Here is a 21959-nt window from a genome sequence, read left to right as displayed (position 1 = left end):
CGATAACTTTAACGTTATACAATTCTAACTAGGGATGTCCGATAATATCGGATCGGAGCCGATACCAAGTGGTAGTATCGGCATTCGTCCGATAATATCGGATCGGATCCGATACCCGATGCCAAGTGGTAGTATCGGTATTCGTCCGATAATATCGGATCGGGGTGGTAGTATCGGTATTCGTCCGATAATATCGGATCGGAGCCGATACCAAGTGGTAGTATCGGTATTCGACCGATAATATCGGATCGGAGCCGATACCAAGTGGTAGTATCGGTATTCGTCCGATAATATCGGATCGGGGTGGTAGTATCGGTATTCGTCCGATAATATCGGATCGGGGTGGTAGTATCGGTATTCGTCCGATAATATCGGATCGGAGCCGATACCAAGTGGTAGTATCGGTATTCGTCCGATAATAAAGGATCGGTTCCGATACCAAGTGGTAGTATCGGTATTCGTCCGATAATATCGGATCGGAGCCGATACCAAGTGGTAGTATCGGTATTCGTCCGATAATAAAGGATCGGTTCCGATACCAAGTGGTAGTATCGGTATTCGTCCGATAATATCGGATCGGAGCCGATACCAAGTGGTAGTATCGGCATTCGTCCGATAATATCGGATCGGAGCCGATACCAAGTGGTAGTATCGGTATTCGTCCGATAATATCGGATCGGAGCCGATACCAAGTGGTAGTATCGGTATTCGTCCGATAATATCGGATCGGAGCCGATACCAAGTGGTAGTATCGGCATTCGTCCGATAATATCGGATCGGATCCGATACCCGATACCAAGTGGTAGTATCGGCATTCGTCCGATAATATCGGATCGGATCCGATACCGATACCAAGTGGTAGTATCGGTATTCGTCCGATAATATCGGATCGGGGTGGTAGTATCGGTATTCGTCCGATAATATCGGATCGGAGCCGATACCAAGTGGTAGTATCGGTATTCGTCCGATAATATCGGATCGGAGCCGATACCAAGTGGTAGTATCGGTATTCGTCCGATAATATCGGATCGGGGTGGTAGTATCGGTATTCAACCGATAATATCGGATCGGAGCCGATACCAAGTGGTAGTATCGGTATTCGTCCGATAATATCGGATCGGGGTGGTAGTATCGGTATTCGTCCGATAATATCGGATCGGGGTGGTAGTATCGGTATTCGTCCGATAATATCGGATCGGAGCCGATACCAAGTGGTAGTATCGGTATTCGTCCGATAATAAAGGATCGGTTCCGATACCGATACCAAGTGGTAGTATCGGTACTAGTCCGATAATATCGGATCGGAGCCGATACCGATGCCAAGTGGTAGTATCGGTATTCGTCCGATAATATCGGATCGGAGCCGAGACCCGATGCTAAGTGGTAGTATCGGTATTCGTCCGATAATATCGGATCGGAGCCGATACCGATGCTAAGTGGTAGTATCGGTATTCGTCCGATAATATCGGATCGGAGCCGAGACCCGATGCTAAGTGGTAGTATCGGTAGTCGTCCGATAATATCGGATCGGAGCCGATACCGATACCAAGTGGTAGTATCGGTACTAGTCCGATAATATCGGATCGGAGCCGATACCGATGCTAAGTGGTAGTATCGGTATTCGTCCGATAATATCGGATCGGAGCCGAGACCCGATGCTAAGTGGTAGTATCGGTATTCGTCCGATAATATCGGATCGGAGCCGATACCGATACCAAGTGGTAGTATCGGTACTAGTCCGATAATATCGGATCGGAGCCGATACCGATGCTAAGTGGTAGTATCGGTGTTCGTTTATACTTCGTTTACACCAGAAGAGCGATTTATATTTATTGATATGTTGCCTGGTGGAGCTAACTCTATTGCTCTTAAATGTTTAACATTTATAAGCTATTTGCCTGAATGTTAAAAAATTGATGCTTGCAATGCGAAATATTGCTTGGAATAAAATGAAATTACTGATTATAACAGATTTTTTATGCCAATGACTTGACTTCGCTATGGCAACGACTTGGGCTTGACTTTTATTTATTGAAAACAATAACTTAAACTTAATGATTATAGAATGAAAGGAGTTAAGTTATTCTTACGCCGGAAGGTAAATGCGTTCTGTGATGGTCCTGAAGTGAAGTTAAACTGAACGTCGTATAATCTGTAGAAGGTCAACGCTCCGCCCGTTCCTAAGAAGCAAGTAGATGTGAGTGCTCCAAAACCTCAATACGAAGTTTTGCCAAACCAATAGCGAATAGACGTAATAAGAATATCAAAGCCCATACAGAAGTAGGTATCATTTTGAACGTTTTATTCATTTTCACTAACTCTTTATTCATTTTCAACAACATCAACTTGATGTTATTCGAAACGTCCAAAATGATACCTACTTCTGTATGGGCTTTGATATTCTTATTACGTCTTACTACAACCTCCAACCATTATGCTCCTATGTCGAATAGATTTGTAATTTTTTTACCATCGTTTACGACAAACCCAGCGTAAGTGGTAAACATTTAAGAAGACCGTAAATTAGTTATTTTAGGATAAAAACTTAGCAAAATTCTTGCTTAAAAAACTGAACAACTTATACATTTTCCCGTGTCAATTTCGTCAATTTTGCTAACTGCAGTAAGTGCGACATTTCATTAGAGTAGAAAGACCGCTCTGTTTGTCCTTGTGTCGAGTTGTGGTTTCAAACAAAATACCAACTATTCTTACCCGCGTCTACGGGCCACAAAATTATTGGTACCAATAACGTACTATAGGCCTACAAATTTTCTAACAAGAACTTCATAACGTAGAATGTTTGGAGAAAATTTTTACACGGCCGTAATAGGTTAGTAATTTGGTATATTTATAAAAACTGGGGTATAGTTATGGTTAAAAAAATTATTAGAATCAATTTAGTGTTTTCACTAAGCATTTTTCACAGAATTTGGTTAGTTATCTTAATATTTGCACATAATTCGATTTGCTTGAGATATGTTGTTTTTTACTTGAGGCTTTTCTCAAAATCGGACGAGTTTGCCAGTTTTAATAGTTTAAAGTTTTATGTTTATGACAAGGACTTGACTTGAAGTTGACTTGCTCTAATTGTGACTTGACTTGTTATTTATTCGAAAAGACTTGACTTTGACTTAAGTATTTTTAAATGTCTTTTTACAACATTTGCTACCACGTGGACGCAAAAAATAATAGAACAAAATGCACTTAACCTACTTTTTATCTTTCCGGCGAGTGTTGCAGCGGCACAGACCGACGATTGTTGCTGGTAAATGTCGCCGCTCCCTATGACCAAGTGGCTTCCGCAACCGGGCGGACACCAAACATGATTCACTGCTTGGTCGGCGTCGCCGTTCGTCTCACAAGTAACTGTAAGTTCGGTTTGTAACTCAATGAAAGATACGCACACATATGTGTTCAATGAGCACACAGCAAGCCATTGCACTACTAATTATACGTAAGCCGTAGTCGTTGGTCAAAAAGCAGTTTCAGAAGGGCTAGATCTCAGTTGTTAACACAATGTGTGTGCATGTTTCATTGAATATGATGTACATAATGAGTCAAGAAACAACCATAGCACTGTTGCCTGCTGCATCATTCTGTTCGTGAAACTAGCCTGCAGCAAGGTTCGAACTCACGACCTCGGTCATACCGGGACCATCGCTCTACCAACTGAGCTACACAGGCCCAGACAGGAGCAGTCCAGAAACAACTATAGCACCGCTGCCTGCTGCATCATGTTTGTAAAACTAGCCTGTGGTGAGGTTCGAACTCACGACCTCGATCATACTGGGACCAGCGCTCCACCAACTGAGCTACACAGGCTCAGAGAGGAGCAAGTCGAGAAACAACCATACGCCAATGCTTGTTGCGTTTTGTTAGTACAAGCAACTCCACTTGGAGGGGGGTCTACAGTAGCTTCGATTTGTAAAATTCTTTTTTGTTTCGCTTTAAAGCCAATTAGCGATAATCGTGCGATATCAGCCATAACACTTACTTTGGAACGTGTAGATGTATTGATTGGTTGAACTTGGCTGCGTTTCGTTGCCCAAAACGTCACTAGATTGTGAAGCGTTGGTCTTGTAAACTGTTACCACGCCTCCAATGTCTTAAAAGGAATTTACTTGTACATTGCTAAATTCATATTGGTTTTAGCATTTACGATAACGAAGCAAAGCAACCACGCATATCGTTGCCAATCAATATACACCTTTATAGGTAATTTAAAAAATGTTCTTACTTTTTGGCCAGATCAACTTAAATACATTTAAGTCATTTGCACCTAAAGTCCTAAATCGCACTTAAAGATAAAGCAAAGAGTAATTACAATAAAAACCGCTTAACATGAAAACATTAAAAAACTTCAAATAAATCGATTTGTAGAAAACTAATTCGTGTAAAGGCAACAGAACGACAGACATATAAAAAAATATCACAAAACGGCTTTAAACATTGATAAACTTATGTTACTTTTTACTTTTGTTGACAGAAATCGAATTTCAAACGAAAATATTGTGTAATATATTTTACCACTTACCACCCATTAGCTTGGCGTCTATGGCGGCCAGGCAAATAGGTCCGGCGGTATAATAAGCACCGTTTCCCCGCAGATTAGACTCTTGTCTCCAGCAGTCGGGAGGACAAATAACAATCGAAATGGAGTAAGTCAGCTCGGAGAAATCCGTCCCACAACTCGCTGAAAGTGTACGCGGTATGGTAAAGTTAAAAACAAATACCGTAAGTGCTTCTTTTTGGTTTACTATGTCTAGTAGCAATAGCATAATTTGAATTGTACGCGGCACGTTAAAGTTAAAAACAAAACCGTAAGGGCTTCTTTTCGGTTTACTAGATATATATAGCAATAGCATAATTATAACTGTACGCGACATATTAAACTAAAAACTAAGTACCGGAATAGCTTCTTTATGGTATAGGCCTTACTATATGTGGTAGAAACAGCATAATTTGAAGAGTACGCGCCAGGTAAAACTTTAAAGCTAATGCGCCGTCAGGCATCACTTACAAATGGTGTTTAGGGTTTAAAGAATAACTTAAAATTTTTATTAAAACATATAATTATTAAGATTTTTTGAACTCTTGTGCGTTTTCACGATACGCAGAATTTGTCACTACACTTACATATATCTGACGATTTTTTTGTTAATAGAACGGAAAACAATGTATTTCAAGCAACGCGACTAACAAAATATTGGCATTTTAGTTAGGCCGGTTTAAAAAATGTATTTCTTTAACTGCTCATTTTTGGAAAAAAAATGTTGACGCTATTTTATCGAACAATACGCGCTTCGAACGTTTTTGGTTAGACGTAGTAAGAATATCAAAACCAAATAGCAGGTAGCATTTTAAGAACCTTTTAAATAATTTTGAGATAATGGTTGGAGATTGTAGTAAGACGTAGTGAGAATATCAAAGCCCATACAGAAGTAGGTAGCATTTTGAACGTTTCGAATAAATCGTTATTCATTTTCAACATATACACGGCAAATATAGCAAACGCCATTTCCATACACTACAACTGTGTTAATTGGCCTCTACAGTTAAACATTGCTGCTTTAATAAACAGTAAAAGTTAAGTAAATATTTTACCAAACCTTGTTTTGCCGACGTTGGTGCGGCCACGAGCAGAAAAAACAGTAAAGGGGATAAAACTCCGACGGGTGCCATGACTTCAACTCCTTGATATGCTCTTTCTACATCCAGTTTAACCAGATCGTTTAAATACTATGGTTTCAAAAAATTAGTTTTTAATAGTAAGTCTCTTTTTTATACAATTTTTTTTTACTAAAAACACTAACTTGGGCCCTTGTGAAAGCGACTGAGCAAATAACGAACTGCGACCTCCCATTTTCAGTAGTGATTTAATGATATACATGCAGACGAATAATGGAAAGTTCTCAACTTTGCGCGGCTATACTCAACTCAATCGGCTCACAAAGAACATAAAAATTATCTGAAAATCCAGTTTAGCGTGTGTGCATACCACTTCTCTCTAATCAATCCACCTCTGAGGAGCGGCGCTGATAGGTGAGGGTAACAAGGAAGTACGTGAGTCATTGTCTGACGTTATCCCTAAATCCGAAGTATTTCACAAAGCAAGGCGTACTTTATAGTGGGCTTTTTAACCAATCCCCTATAAAATCTAACATTCATACATATCATTTTTGCGTCTATTTAAAGATTCCGTTTTTCTATGGTAGAGCTGGAAAACTATTTTTGACAGGGGTCCCATGAGAAACATGAGAAACCTGTATATAGCATTGATTTAGCTTGTAAGAGTATAAGGGGATTAGAGAAGTCTGGTTGTCCTAAAAATTATTAAATAAATACTTTTGCCCGACAATAGTTTTATGGAAATGAGCCATGTCGGGCTGTAATTTGCCCAGGTTTGTTCTGGTGTAGTGACCATCTCATCCAAATATAGTTTTATTGTAATGTGTCAAAGGAAATACAGCGATTTCATAAACAAAATTAAAAATATATCGCAAAGGTTATACCATATGCCAACATAAATGAAAACTGGTCTGTCACAGACTTTAAAAATCGCCAGCGTTGGGGTGTTTGATAGTCCGACAATGACGTAACCTTAATAAGTGACTCCAATCTCGGCCATATTTCACACAAAGCTCTAATCTACGTGTTTTAAAACGTTTGCTGGTTACGCTAATGTGTGTGACTAAAGTTAAATGTAACACAGCTTGTTGGAAAGCTTTTGCCACATATTTACTGATGTTGGTTTATTCTTTAGAATCACCACCTAATGTAGTCATGCTCGCATTGCACTTTACCCCACTATGGGCGCAAATCAAAAACTGTGTAGTGTTTTAATGTTGTGTAAACTGTGGAAATATAACGTGGAAAATATTTGCAGAAAATTAACAAAGACGTAACTATGAAATGTGGCAATTGCAAATCACAAGCTAAAAAAGACAGCAAATACTATTCCAGTGGTCGGCAAACTTTTTTGTCGCGGCCCAAAGTAATCTTTTTAGAGCTACTGAAGGCCCACTACGTAAAACTACTACGAAAACAGTGGCGGATTCAGGATATTTGACTTTAAGCTGAAATATAACACGGCGCCTTGGTGCCCTAAACACTTCCATCCCATAATGTAAAACATACAATGGAATGTAGAATATGCGCGCGAAGCGCGAAAATATTGAATTACATACAGTTTAAGTTGGCAAACATATAGTTCGACAGGCTCTCAGAACCATATTTGGCACGTGGGCCTTTGAGCCAATTTAAAAATTTTATGCCACACCAAATTTTAAAATAAAGTGCAATGAATGTACGACTATCACGCGGCCCACAACTACATTATAACACTAAGCTGTTCAAAAGTAACTCGCGGCACGCTAAAAATGGCTCTGCGGCCCACAATTAGGGCCGCGGCCCGAAGTTTGCCGACCACTGTACTATTCAATACATTTGTCCAAATCAGAAAGGCCTGTGTGGTTAATTCTGTCGGCCCGCACAAACCGTATATTGCTCTAATGAAGGTTTGATACAGTTAAAATGTCGTTGAATATAAATCAAAACGATTTTTTTAATAAAATTGGACAACTAAAAAAAAATTTCAAAAAGCTGATTTTAGTCTTTTTTCATAATTTTGTAAACGAATTATGAGAAATTTTATTCGATTTTGACTTGAAGAAATTTTGACAATTTTTGACCTAACGTGTAAATTTTGACAAAAAATTGACTTTTTTGACAAGTTAAAAATAATCGCCCTAGTAATGAGCTTATTGTTTACGCAAAGAAATCTATTGAAATTCACGGCAGTTGATTGCAACCGTTTCACGATAAACGACAAACGCCAAAGCGCGTACAGGTTGAGTAATACATTTCTAAATATACCCGATGACGGGTTACAGGATACAACAGCGCCAGCAGGCCTTAGTATCTGCGTAGCTGTAATTAGCTTTAATAGGGGAAAGTCCTGCTTAAACAAAGGGTCCGACGTTTAGGAATCATACCTACATGAACTATATAAGGTGACATAGCCAAAGTGACATGACAGATTAATACTTTTCTTAATTATCTTGTCTGGTTGCCTGGAGACAGTCCAATTTACAAATGATCAGTGTTGTAAAGATTTAAATACACGGACAAGTTTACCAATTTTTGTACCTTTTAGTTTTCCTCATTGACTTTACTCGAGGTTCATTTGCATTATTAAACAAACTTGACTTTAGAATTTGCACGGGCACTTGTTAGTTATTGCATAGGATTGGCTTAGATTTAGGTTATTCTACAACATTGCTTCTTAAACTGGCGTACCTGGACCCATTGGGGGTCCGTGAATTAGTTTTAGGGGGTCCATGAAGGCCTAATTGAAATATTAATGTAGATTTAAAAGGTAATCAATTTTTTTAAAGAAAGCAGTTTAATTAAAAACAAAACGGTTTTGCACTGAATGCATTTAGACTCCATTTCACTTTCACATTTTTTAGACCGAAATCAACAGATTAATGAAGTTTAATTGTATTGTGACGTCATTTTTTGAAAATATTTCCTATCGTGGCCCACGCGAAGCCAAAAAAAATTAGGGGGTTCGCGGTAATAAAAGTTTAAGAACCCCAGTTCTACAAATGACATATTGGCTTATTTAGTCATTCAAAACGTCTTGTTTACAACACTGGTAAACGGGTTTATACAATTAATCAGAATGCATCAATCTGATGTCTTGAACATTTTCCAAATAAAGCGATTGGTTAAAATAAACTTGTTTAGGTATTTCCAAACCTTTGTATCCTTAATTGATTTATGGACTTTGGATGTAAAGTTCCGCCATGGCTGCAATAATAATAATAATAGTACTTTGATTGCTTCCTTCGGCAAAGCGTGTCCCTTTCTTGCACTGCGTTGTATTGCCGGGATTTCCACACTTTGCAACGATTTGCTCGAGCACTGCTAAAGAAGTAGCCTTAACCTAAGTGTGAGTAACGAAAATGTGAGTTTAGTGGTTATCAAGCTTTTAATGTCATGAGGAACAGTTCAGAAACGTAAATTTGAAATTCAGGCAAAAAATTCGATAGAATCTATACGACAAAAATACTTTGCAGTTGTAAAAAAGCTGTAGAAAAAAAACACTGGCTTAGGGCAATAATTCGCAAACTGTGGGCCGTGATAATTTTCAATTTGGAAACAAGAAGAACTTCAAATGCACATTGAATTATTGTGATTAGAAAACTGTTAATAGCAAGATATTCACTAATTTCCTTGGCTGTATAACGCGATTATGATAATGATGTTGGTGTTTTTTTTAAGTGGGACGAGATTTTACTTCATAATTTTAGTGTGCTGCAAGCTAAAAACAACTGAAAAAATATAATGTAGTTTCCACTATATTTTAGTCCATTTGGTTGAAATCAGTTTAGCCTGAAAATCAGCAAAGCCGTGCGTCTCATCTCAACCTCTTAAAACAAAAGTTGGGGCAAATTTAACTATGTACAACTTAAACTATGTAAGGTTTTTTTTACGCTGCACAAAAAATGTGGTTCTTACGTTTTAAACTACCTTGTGACGTCACGTTTTGACCTAATTTGTGACGTCACAGAAAATTAGTTCATGCCCTCCACGCCAAACAAAAATCCTGGACTCGCTATTGATGGCTGACACTTCGTTAGTTGGACAACCGATTTTTGCTGGAGCTAAACATTGACTGTTTAATGTTTTCAGTTTTATTAAGTGCAGTATTTTCAAACAAGAAAAATGAAGCCTGTACCTTGCTTTGGCCTTATATTGTTACTGTCGATTATTTATGGAACACAAGGGGTAACCAAGAAATGTAAGTTTTATTCAATATTACATTAATTCGGTGCCTTTCCATTATGGCTAAGGTAGTCAATTGTGCCTAAATGTTGTCAGGCCATTTGTTATTTTAACGATAGTCGCGATTATTTAACAAGATTTAATTAATTCCGGGCGGATTTTTGTTTTGAAACCAGTGAATTTCAAAAGAAATGACGTCACAAACTACGTCATCACCCGCTGGAGTTATGAATTAATTAGGCAGTTTAACTAAACCTGATCTGCCTAGTTCAATTTATATGTGCAGGCATATCTAAGACCATACAGAAGTAGGTTGTAAGGTTTCGAAAAAATCTTAATATAATGGTTGGAGATTGTAGTTAGACGTAGAATGAATATTAAAGCCCATACAGAAGTAGATAGCATAGTTTTAATCGTTTTGTATACCTCATCAGTATAAAACATTACCCCAGTTTTCTTTTAACTATGTTGAGAATGAAGAATTATTCGAAACGTTTAAAATATGCTATAGGCTTTGATATTCGTTCTACGTCGAATTATAATCTAATTTAGAAAACTGGAAAGCTTAATTTTAATTCCCACAAAAAAACAATTCATTTTAGATTGGGACAAGGGTGTTCACTCGTTCCCAGTGGGGCCCGAGTACTACACAGAAGCGGGAAAAACAAGGAGAATCTTGTATTACAATTGCCACAACGGCAGTGCGAAGCAAATCAAGGCGCCCTTAGCACATAAACGACACCTTCGTCGCTGGGACACCCGCCTCAATGTTGAAGTTATGGGAATCTTCGTTTGGGGTTTCAAGGCCAGGATCTTTTACGTGGGAAAAGAGCTGTCGTCGATTCTGCCTCGAGAGCTTAAATTACACTGGCGCGCCAAATTCCGTGAGTGCTTTTCTGTTCTTAAAGTGTGAATCATTTTTGCTTGGCTGTTTTAAGACGTTCTTACTTTTGCGTGGCTGTTTTTTTCGGCGTCGACATCTTGGGTTGCACAGGCGAGACAAATTTGGCGATTCTTACTAGATATTTGAGGATTAATCCTATTTATGTGAGGTTGTACTAACCAGGGCTGCGGAGTCGTTAAAGAATAACCCGAGCCCGACTCCAGCCAAATGTGAGATTTCGTCGAGTCCCGAGTCCCGAGCATTCTAGCAATAATGATCCACTCATAAGAGAAAAATCCACTTATTAGAGGGTCATATAAATTCAGCCACCCATAATACATGGTTGAAAAATATCCACCATTTGCTATTCCACCTTTACAATTTACATTTGGCGGCCATATCAGTTTTAAAATTTGGTACTGCGCATGCGCATGTCGGAATCGGGACTCGGGTAGTTTTACGTGATCTTACTCGAGTCCCGACTCCGAGTCCAACTTCAGCAAAACAAACCTACTCAGTCGAGTCCCGAGTCGAACTCCAAAGTATTTTGTGTATGATCGGCACCAATACTAGTCTAGTATCGGACGAGTACCGATACTACCGCTCGGTATCGTGTATCATCCGATATTATCGGCATCCCTACCCCCAACGTTAACAGCTTGCGTTCTTCAGATTCGCAAAGTGATCTGGACAGTCCTTGCTCAAACACTTCGTATTGTGAAAACGGATTTGATGGACAAAAATGTGTTTGTCACGGCAACTATTGGGGCACATGGTGCAAAAAACGTAAGTAGACAATAAAAACTAAAAGTTTATTACTGTTACAATGTTTGCAACACTGGTCGTTCGTGAGCAACCCGTCAGTAGCTAGCTCGCCTTTACGTCCAAATCTCAGCTTTAAAGTTCAAAATCTCAGCTTTAAAGTTCAAAATCCCAGCTTTAAAGTTCAAAATCTCAGCTTTAAAGTTCAAAATCTCAGCTTTAAAGTTCAAAATCTCAGCTTTAAAGTTCAAAATCTCAGCTTTAAAGTTCAAAATCTCAGCTTGGTAGTTTCACTCAACTGTTTGTACACTCAGGCAAGAAGTACTGCAACAAGGACCCGTGCTTCTACGGAGCTAGATGTGAGGAACAGGACAACGGGTTCAAGTGCCACTGCATCGAGGGCCAGTTTGGGAGGCTTTGCAACCGCAGTAAGTACATATAGGCAGTCAAAGTAGGCACTGAATAACAGATTAGGCCAGTGGTTCTTAACCGGGGTGCCAGGGCGCTTCTAATGCTCAAAGGTACCGATAAGCATTTGAGAATTTTAAAGACTTTGACTTTTGCTCAATTGGCAAGCTTCTTGATACAACTACTTGTGTACGATTAGAGACTATTGCCATTATATCAAATGACATTTTTTTACATGTTAAGTTGATTGTGTTATTGTTACAGTTCCATTTATATTGACATTTCAGTAAAATATTTAACCAAAATATTCAACCAGTCGAGGTGGAGGTGCAGAAAATCTATTTATTATTTTTGAGGGGTGCCGTAAGCCATAAAAGGTTGAGAATCACTGAATTAAGACAAGTCTGCTTCAATATGACCCATCAAATAAACCTTACCCTATAAATTCAGCTTTTGTGAGAGAATTCAATTCGATGATGATCTTTTACCTGGAGTTGCCAAATGACTAACTGTATATCATCGGGTTTTAAGGCAGGGGTTGTTAATCGACATAGTTTAAAAAATTAACAAAACAACCAAATTTTAAACCTCTAGCAACATATTATGCACAGGCCAGCAGACTACAGCCTTTACCCAGTTGCTTCGAGCCAAAGAACCTCGACTCAATGGTTTTGGGTTTCGTAAAGATACGCTTTTTTGTACAATACTTTAAAGCAGTGATTCCCAAACTGTGTGCCTCGAGAGACTGTCAAGTGTGCCGCGAAGTTTTTTGTAATTTCAGAAAAGAGAGTATTTCTTTTACCAATAGGCATACACGTAAGCATTTTAGACTTAAATACGCACTATTCGTTAAAAGTTAATGATTTTGAGACATTTACACATAGTTTGTCGTGTGTTAAGGGCGACTGTAAAATGACTCTATTGTTGTTGTGTTACAAGTGTGGCGCGAAATAGTAAAGAGTTTTTTAGTGTGCCGCGTGCCCAAAAAGTTTGGGAACCACTTTAAATGCTTTAAAGCTTATGTAACTGTCGGGCCTATGTAATAAAAACTTGAGAACAATTCACGAGATATACGGTTATAACTAAAAAAATAGCGCTCGCCTCACATGCCAGATGCGTCACGTTTGTACAGTTCTACACATGCGCCATAGCGAAAAAAAATTTAAGAAACCCAGCTCTGCTTGCCTTTTAAGTTCAGTTGAACGGGAGCTTCGAGTTAAAGAACTTCGAAAAACTTCTGGTCGTTTCTAAATCGAACTTGAACGTGACCTTCGATCGTTGCTTGGCCTCTCCCGCCCTCAAACTGTCGGCCACGCTGCTCGACAATCCCTCCCACAAAATAACTGTCCTCAACGTCACAATGCACGGATTCGTGGCAGAAGTAACGAGGCGTGACGTCGACGCGAGCTATGAAGGCGTGAATAGAACGATCGCCTGGTCTGGAAAATTCGGTAAGAAAAAAACCTTCGCATTTTGTTTTTGCAAATAACTTGATGGACTGCCTGATTTTAATCCAATATCGGAAAATGGTGTCAAGCGCTAAATTTAGTTCGTCCTGAAACAAGTAAACTGTTTAGAAACCTAAATAAAACACTGAATCAGACACCTATTAACATCAATATTCGGGAAGCAAAACCCTTTGCATTTTGTTCTTGCTTTAAACTTGATGGACAAAAGTTGTGACTGGCTAATTTTAATCCAATATCAGAAAATGGTCTAAAGTGCTAAATTCAGCAAAGGACCTCCTAAAACAAGTAAAACTGTTTAAGACACTTACTAAGTTACTAACGTCACTATATCGGTAAGCAAAAAGCATTTTGCACTTTGTTTAGCAATAAACTTGGTGGACGTATGTCGTGTCTGTCCAATTTTAATCCAATATCAGAAATTGGTGTCAAGCTCTATTCAGCAAAAGGTGCTCCTAAAACAAGTAAAACTGTTTAAAGTCAAAATCGATTGAATTATACAGTTATTAATAGGAATACATAATCCTTTTTTTCCAACAAAGTTGGTCAACATACTTTGTATACTAGCGTGTAAAACATAAATGTTTAAAATAATCGATTTTAAAGTCATTCTGTTTTTCGTCACGCTCATAACCAAAATGCCTAAGTCATTGTTTCCAGACTTTTAGATTTTTTGCTTAAGTCACTCCTTGTTGCCATCCTCATCCATAGAAAAAGTGCCCAAGTCGAAATGACTTAGGCGAGCCTTACGCAGGAAATGACTTGTAAATCATCAGTTTATGTTCTTAAAGTACGAAACGAGTGAATCCCATGCGTTTCCAACTTTAAAAAGTAGTTTGGTTTGTTTTTGTCTGACCAGATGCAAGGACCGTCCACGGACATTTGTGCAATTGGCACGGAGTTTGTTCCAACACATTTGAAGGACACGTGTGCGACTGTGAAGCCCAGTACAGAGGAAAAAGCTGCGAGATCGGTAACTATTCACAATTCGTTGGTCGCTCGTACTATGCTTTGAAATGCTATGACTATAGCGATAAGGTTTGATAGGTTCGCGCGAGTCTATAATATAGTTATTGCACGTGGCTCACAGCTAAAGGTTGCCATACAATTATATGAGGTCAAACTCAAAGACATCCAATCATACCTAGGCTTTACAAAGTAATGCAAAAAGAAATACAAAAAAAATGTACAAAAAAACAAATGTTATAAAAGCAAAAAATCCTATGGATGATTGACATCCTAAAGAGTAGAATTGTCCTACAAAATCGCTTCACGCGTGGGGTTACCGGTTGTTCTTAGTTAGGGGCTAATGTACGTGCTATAATCTAAATCATTTGTGGTCCTAATAACCAAACAAGAACTAAGTTTACTTTCAATAGTTGTTAAACGGGTGAACATCCAATACTTTAATTAAACATTCAATACTTTAATTAGGAACACCTTATTAAGACTCAGTGAGTCTGACAAAAAGGTATATCTAACAATAACAGCTATACAATAGCCTTAGATTTTCGTTAACATCATATATTCAAGCATGCAACCATGAGGGCTATGTAATAAAAAATTGCGAGCAACTCAATAGTAATACAGTTCTAAACAAAAAAAGGGCACTAGCTTGCATGCTAGATGTGCCGTCGCCACGTTTTTACATTTCTACAGGTGGGCTTTAGTAATTTTTCTCGCTGACTGAATGTTGCACATGATGCCAAACTCGGCAGTTGAGAATGATTAGAAAAACAATTACTTTACTATAAAAAACACACTTACCAAATTGTATCGCCAAATATGTGTGTTTTTAAGACCTCGGACACTGCTATTCAAATCCGTGCCAGAATGGAGCGACGTGCATCAACGAGAAGTGGGGTTACAGATGCATCTGTACAGAAGGATTCGCCGATCGTTACTGTTCGTCCTGTGAGTAAGATCCAAGTTTAATATTAACTAGTGTAATATTTGGAGCGTAAAGGCTGGGGGTCGTAGTAATTAAAGAACAATAACATACTTTTATCGTTAAAACACTCCGTTCCAAAGTAATTTGTCCGAAAGACTGAAGTCAAGTAATTTGGCCAAAGGACTTATGTCAAGTTAACTTATTTGAAAACATTTACTTAGGTGTACTTAAGTCAAGTCATAAAGTTAAGTAACACAAACAAAAACTACACTTTCTTAGAAATTGCACATAATTATTTTCTAAGAAACTAAAGGCTTAGAAATAAGCACAAATCCCATGAAAAGATAGCACGGCATTTTGTGCTAAGGACAAAACGACCTTTTTTAGGACAACAACAACACTAGCCGAATATGTTTTTTCTCCCAAACGACAGACACAGCAAGCGGCTCGGTTACATTGATCTTCCGCATTATATGGCAAGCAGGTTGTTTATGATAAAAAAATTAGATAAATAACACAATTTCGTAAGGTTTGCTTCAAACACTTCAATGCCGGCCAAGTAATTTGCTCAACAAACTGAAGTCAAGTCATTTGTCCAAAGGACTAAGGTCAAGTCATTTGAAAACAGTGACATAAGTGTTCTCAAGTCAAGTCAAATCATTTGTCCAAATGACTTAAGTCAATCCAACAAATTTAAAAACAGTGCCTCAAGTATTTCTAAGTTAAGTCATTGAGTTAAAGCACACAATCAAAAAAGCGGTTTTCAAAATTGCTTCATGAAAACACTTCTTTTCCACCCAAATCATTTGCTCAAAAGACTGAAGTCAAATCTTGTTTTCTCCCAAACTACAGACACAGCGAGAGGCTCTGTGACAGTGGTCTTCCGAAACAGCTACAGACGACGTTCGGACAACTACAGGCGACGTGATGTCAACCGAGTTTTTGACCGCTGCTTTTACTACAACCCATGGAGGATGCACGGGGTGGTTCGTGGACTTGGCAACCAACCTAATGATTTCACGGTCGATTTCTTTTACTTCGACAACCACTATTATCATGCCAGGGTTATGCGACGAAACAAGAAACACCCTTCAACCAGAATGGTCGTTGTGGTTGATTGGGTGGCTTGGTTTCGTGAGTATATGGCGATGTTCGACGCTTTGTTTTATTTTGGTGCAAATTTTGACGCAATTTGGGGTAGAATAAAGGCTGTCCAAATGTTACGCTTTCAAAAATTTATGTAAACGTGTAGCTCGATAATAATTTGTGTTTCAATTTAAAGCCGACTCTGCCACAATTTTGGTAAAAATGTGTAACCGAAATTGATAGATATTTTAGAGCATTAGATTCGATACCAATTCTTTCTTAAAACGATTTAAACCACGGTGGTCTTATGGGTTTAATGATTTTATTAGGTATGTAAGAGCTATGACAGAGGGTCGTGAGTTCAAACCTGATTGAAGGACTATTTTTAAAACGAATTAAAATGCAAGAACTTAACTGCTTGACAGGATACCCGGATAGTTTCGGCAACGATTGCTACAACAACGCAACCTGCATCAACAGAAGGGAGAAGCATAAGTGCATTTGTAATCCTGGATTCACTGGAGAATACTGCTCCATCGGTAATTAAAAGGGTTGTAAACAAGCCATCTTAAAAGTACATAATTCGCAGTCATGTTATTTGCAAAATAAAGTCAATGACCATAGTTATTTTCATCAATAACTTTAAGTCAATAAAAAGTCATTTTCATAAATAACCTTAGGTCAAGGAATAGCCATAAAATATTCCCCTTTGCTTTTTAAGAAACTCCAAGCTAAATCATTAGCTTTAAAAAAATGTTAACTATTAAAATTGATGTTTATTGCATTCAACAACTGAAACAATAATTGAAACAAAACTGTTATACGCGTAAGAATTAGGTTAATTCTTATGTTTTTACCGAAATGTTGTGCACAACCTGGAACTATCACAACTAGGAGATCCGCTAATTTCGTATTTCCTCAATGCATTTCATCTAAACTAGGGAAAACTTGTCAGTCAACATGTGTTACGGCCCGCTGAGACCTTTCTGATTTTGGCTTTAGGCAGCGACTGAAAAAGGTTCGCATACATACAAATTAGACACAAACTGAAAGACTCAAATAAATATTTGTGATAAATTAAAAAAAAACACTTTTGATTTAATTCACTCTAAAATAGGTGGAGAGACAAAAAATAATGGCGATTTAAAAAAAATTTTCCAACAAGAGATATAACGATTTCTAGAACATAACCTTTAACTTTTAGTTAAAACGAGTAGTACTACCTAACAGACTTGCTGTGCGAACCTGCAGAGCTTCTGACCTGCCATAATGTGTCATATAAATGTCCATTAAGTCGATTTTTTTGCGTCAGAGACTGCAATTAATTTAAATTCAACAGAAGTTCGCAAAAGAAAACACAAACACAGCACAGTTGGAATTTCAAAATGTCAGCAAACTCGTTTAGTGAACTAAAATTAGCTACGTCGCAGCCCCAATTTTTGGCACGCAGCCCACAAACCAGCCACCTTACCTCAGGCGGGGTTCGAACCCGGGCCTGAGAAACGTTGGTTTGACAGCGTTGTAAATTACCAGACTTTCTGGCCTGCCAAAGTGAACGGCGGAACCTGCCTGGACAATCCAGATGGTGGACATCACTGCCTTTGCGCCAGCGGGTTCCAAGGGGAGCTATGCGGTGACGTCACTATGGAGAAGTTGGCGAACGAAACCGGACAAGGTGATCACTGTTATGTTGCGTTAATTTTTTTTTTTTATTTATGTTGAATTTATTTATTTTTGCACTGTATACCAACATTTATCTTGTCTGACGACCAGAATTATTCTTAGTTTTTCCAGGCAAGATTTTTTATTCACAGCTTAACCCAAAGGTTTTTATTCCCAACAGTTTCAGAAGTTGGAAGCTACCCGGTAAAAATTATTACCTCTAAATGCTTATATTTTACGCACAACATGAAAAACGGTTTTTATTACTCAAGTTTCTAATATAATCGTGATCACTTGATGTCGTTTCTCTCCCATTTCGCAAAAAATGCAAGCAGTTTTATATTCACAACTTAACCACGCATTTTTTATCCCCAACAGTTTTAGAAGTGGGAAGTTACCCGGTCGGTGCGAACGACGCCTTCTGCAAGCAAGACAAGTTGCTGGACGTGGTGTACGAGCGCTGCTACGCGGCCCAGGCCAGCAGAGTCCAAGCTACGGCGCTGGGCTCGCCCCTCTGGCCCGACATCTTCTCCGTCCAGGTCTTGGCCATTAACTCTTGGGGCTTCCGGGCCTCGGTACGGCGGACTGATTACGTCACTGGTTGGGGACAGACCGGCGTTGAGTTGGAGTGGAAAGCAGTGTTCGGTGAGGGCGTTTTCTTGTGTTCGGTTAGTCAGGGACCAAAGTAGAATAACTTATGTACCGAGACGCTTGTAAGTTTTTAAGGACACCTCCACAAAATAACTGGACGCCTAAGTATTAAATGATCTGATCCAAACCAAATGACGTCATTAATATGCTCAAAGAGCGAAGTAGATCAGAAGTGTTCCGAGGCTTTTTTTCGGGATGTTAGCAAACCTTTGCTTTCGCGTTAATAAGTTTTTACCCCTTGTGGTTAATTGTAAGGCCGAATATGACTGAAATATTGATATTCATAAATATGAATATTTTAATGTTTTTTTTTAAGTTTGATTGCTGGATAAATTAGGTTGCTTTGAGTAATGTGTGGAAATTTCTGCTCGATATCTTGTTTACTTCCGGAGATATTACACAAATAATTTCGAGCTGCGTTCTTCCATTTGGTTGTCGTTAACCTATACTTTTTGACCATCCTACCTTTCAGGCTTAAATCGCTGTTTAAATTGCAAGTCATAGATGAACATCGAACATCAATTTGAGACCGGATTGGAACCGACACCAGCGTAGTATCGGTCAAGTATCGATTCTACCACCCGACATCACGTATCGCTCCGATATGATATTATCGGACACTCATGCTTTAACGCGTGCATTTTCTGTACATTAGTAATGTTTCCCTTGTACAGCAGGACATTTAAAAATCCAGTCACTTGTTGTTGGACGCCAATCTGCCACTATTTTGTGACGCTATTCAATTTCTCTAACACTAAACTACACTAAAATGTTAGATGCAACCCTGGTAATGATCTGTTTTTTCACCCAATACTTTTGTGCTAATTCTTGTTTAGCCTTCTAAATACTTAAGCCAAATATCTTGGTAAAGTTTGTTTTGAGGCGTTTGCTCCAAACTGTTTGTTCTATTTCTTGTTTAGATTCCACGATACTCAACAGGAGCGTTTGCCAGAACGGGGGAGAATGCCACAACCACAGGAACGGACAGCGATGCCAGTGCCAAAGCGGTTTTACAGGAACGCATTGCGAAACCCGCTCAGAATCCCTGCAGTAAACTTGATTAATGGAAATGAACCAACGATGCCTGGCAGCGCCATCTTGACTTGCCTATAAATGCCTGAAACCAAGTATTCAGACGCAATAGTCAAAGCCAAGTCATTGTATTATTCAGTTATTCGTGCGAGTGAGTAGAATTAAAGCAACAACTTCTTTTGTTAATACATTTATCTTTTTGCAATGCCATGAGAATAACCAGGCCTGCGAAAGATACATCGTTGGTAATGTTGTGCTTATACAAACTCTCCCGTTTTGTAATGCTTCAAAAACTAACCAAGCCCGCACAGAAGTGAATATTTAACAATGTGAAAAGTTGAATAAAGTTGAACACGATGTGAAAACTTGCACAGATCAATGTTACACGAGCACTCTCAACATGGTTATTTTATAAGAGCAAAATGCATTATTATGGCGAGCCATAAGTGGTAAATAGCGCGAAGGTAGGCCTAACTTCAAAATGATTATTTTATTGTAGTACATGTCCGGGCCCAAACTGACATGCTTGTAATAATACAACATAGTCAACTATACTTGTTACTTAGTTATGCTTGTATGCCAGTGGTGGAAACAAGTCAATGGTGAACGGTTAAAGAATAATGCATTGCCATACGCCACGCAGTACAAATATATTTGTTCTTCAAAAGGCAATGTCCCGAATCCATATTGTAGACCGAAATGAGAATACCATCAACGTCGTAATACAACACAGTTCGGAATGAGGCGAAAATAGGACCAATGCCAAATACCTAATAGTCGTACCGGTAGTACTGTCTAAATCGAGAAACCGTTGAAATACAATCTAAATAGTCAGAATCAGGCCTAAACAACACTTTACCTAACCCCGAACCCTAACCTAGGTACATCACTAACTACCCTATTAATTTCAACCCTAACCCATTTTATAACCCCTAACATTACCCTAATTAACCCTAAACCGGGACAAAAATCCGGTGCCAAAACAGCGGCTTCCTATCTGGGTCGTCTAAACGTCGACACCAAAACGGCCGATGCCAGACCGATGGCCCCCGATCGTCCCATACCCTCTTCATCCAGTGTTAGGCGTTATTTTGGCCATTTAGCCCTTATTTAATCAATTTAGGACGTAGCAGATTTATGTGTTATTCAGACGATTTTGATTTTATTCTGTCGTGGATATTACTGCGTATTTGGCTTTATTATGTCGTTGGTGTTAATACTATAGTTTTATAGATTTTTCTGCTTTAGGTAGTTGCTTTTTAGATCTTATTGTGTGTTTCCGTTGTTGCCTTTTATTCACGGTGTTGCAACAGAAATTTAGTACCAATATATCGAGCATTGTGCAAAAACTTTCGGGCCAATGTGTTGGGTCTATTCTAAATTTTTTGCTGGTAAAAAAAGCATTCTACTATAGTATTCTACATCCCTGGCGTTGTGTGTTCAGTGGCAGACACGGCCAGACGAAAAACTTTGCATTGCTATTGTAGGCAGGAGTGAAATTAGAAACATTTTAACAAAAATTAAAATGACGTCACAAAGTTACGTCACAACGATAAGACTTAAACAAGTAACTTTAGAAAATCTAAGGTTATCGCTAAATGTAGTTCACATATGTACAACTGAGAACCTAATTTAAATACAATCAAGGAGTTGGTGTGCTTGCCTGGTAAAGATAGAAAATTTTAGCAATATAATTTGTCTAAAAAAATATATTTTACCGGAACTATTACCGCTGATTGTGAGAACAACTCAAGTTATTTTTTTCACAAATATGCAATCAATAACTTACCGGAAACTTCAAATTGGTCATCAGTTCTGCTATGAAACATCTACTCCATATTCCATTGCCATACACCAAAGTTTCAGGACAACAAACATAGTTTCAGAGGAATTGTCACGATCCTACCTTAGACTTATCAAAAAGTAATCTATCAAAAAGTCAGTTTAAAATATAGATGTTGAAAATAAATAGAGAGTTATTCGAAACGTAAACAAACTGCTAACTACTTCTGTATGGGCTTTGATATTCTTATCACGTCTTACTACAACCTCCAACCATTATGCTCCAAAGTTTAAAAAATGTTTAAACATTATTTTTGTAATTTTTGCATCGAATATGTATTAACCAGTACCCATAAAGTTTTTGTCATAATAGGAACCTAATCCTTCCAAACGTGAAACAGACCACAGCAAAATGAAATTGAAAACAGCAACCCTAGCTAGGAGAAACGCTTGCTAAAATTCGAATCGATGCCTGAAGTGAGAAACTTGCCAATTAGTTACGCCTCAACAGTTATGATAAACTCTGCAGTGCTAAACTGGCTCG

At 38.4% G+C, this 21959-nt stretch overlaps 2 protein-coding genes and 1 long non-coding RNA gene across 3 annotated transcripts; all 3 read left to right on the top strand.

The window, feature by feature from the left end:
* The first annotated feature begins 11352 nt into the window (after positions 1 to 11352).
* On the top strand, positions 11353 to 13114 carry LOC146146576 (uncharacterized). The gene is made up of 3 exons (XR_014494774.1): positions 11353 to 11461; positions 11752 to 11865; positions 13039 to 13114. It is a non-coding gene; the product is annotated as an uncharacterized LOC146146576 (long non-coding RNA).
* A 91-nt stretch (positions 13115 to 13205) lies between these two features.
* LOC146146575 (fibropellin-3-like) lies at positions 13206 to 17925 on the top strand. The gene is made up of 6 exons (XM_083386881.1): positions 13206 to 13296; positions 14171 to 14284; positions 15112 to 15225; positions 16055 to 16336; positions 16714 to 16827; positions 17822 to 17925. The coding sequence occupies exons 1-6, from the start codon at positions 13206 to 13208 to the stop codon at positions 17923 to 17925; spliced, it is 819 nt and encodes a 272-aa protein (XP_083243007.1).
* Positions 17904 to 19908, top strand: LOC146146574 (uncharacterized). The gene is made up of 3 exons (XM_083386638.1): positions 17904 to 17963; positions 18329 to 18595; positions 19522 to 19908. The coding sequence occupies exons 1-3, from the start codon at positions 17933 to 17935 to the stop codon at positions 19653 to 19655; spliced, it is 432 nt and encodes a 143-aa protein (XP_083242764.1). The 5' UTR covers positions 17904 to 17932; the 3' UTR covers positions 19656 to 19908.
* Positions 19909 to 21959: the final 2051 nt, after the last annotated feature.

Source organism: Ascidiella aspersa, chromosome 4, assembly GCF_963924565.1.
Source record: "Ascidiella aspersa chromosome 4, kaAscAspe10.2, whole genome shotgun sequence".
In the NCBI taxonomy this organism is placed as follows: domain Eukaryota; kingdom Metazoa; phylum Chordata; class Ascidiacea; order Phlebobranchia; family Ascidiidae; genus Ascidiella; species Ascidiella aspersa.
This window is presented reverse-complemented; position numbering and strand designations above follow the sequence as displayed.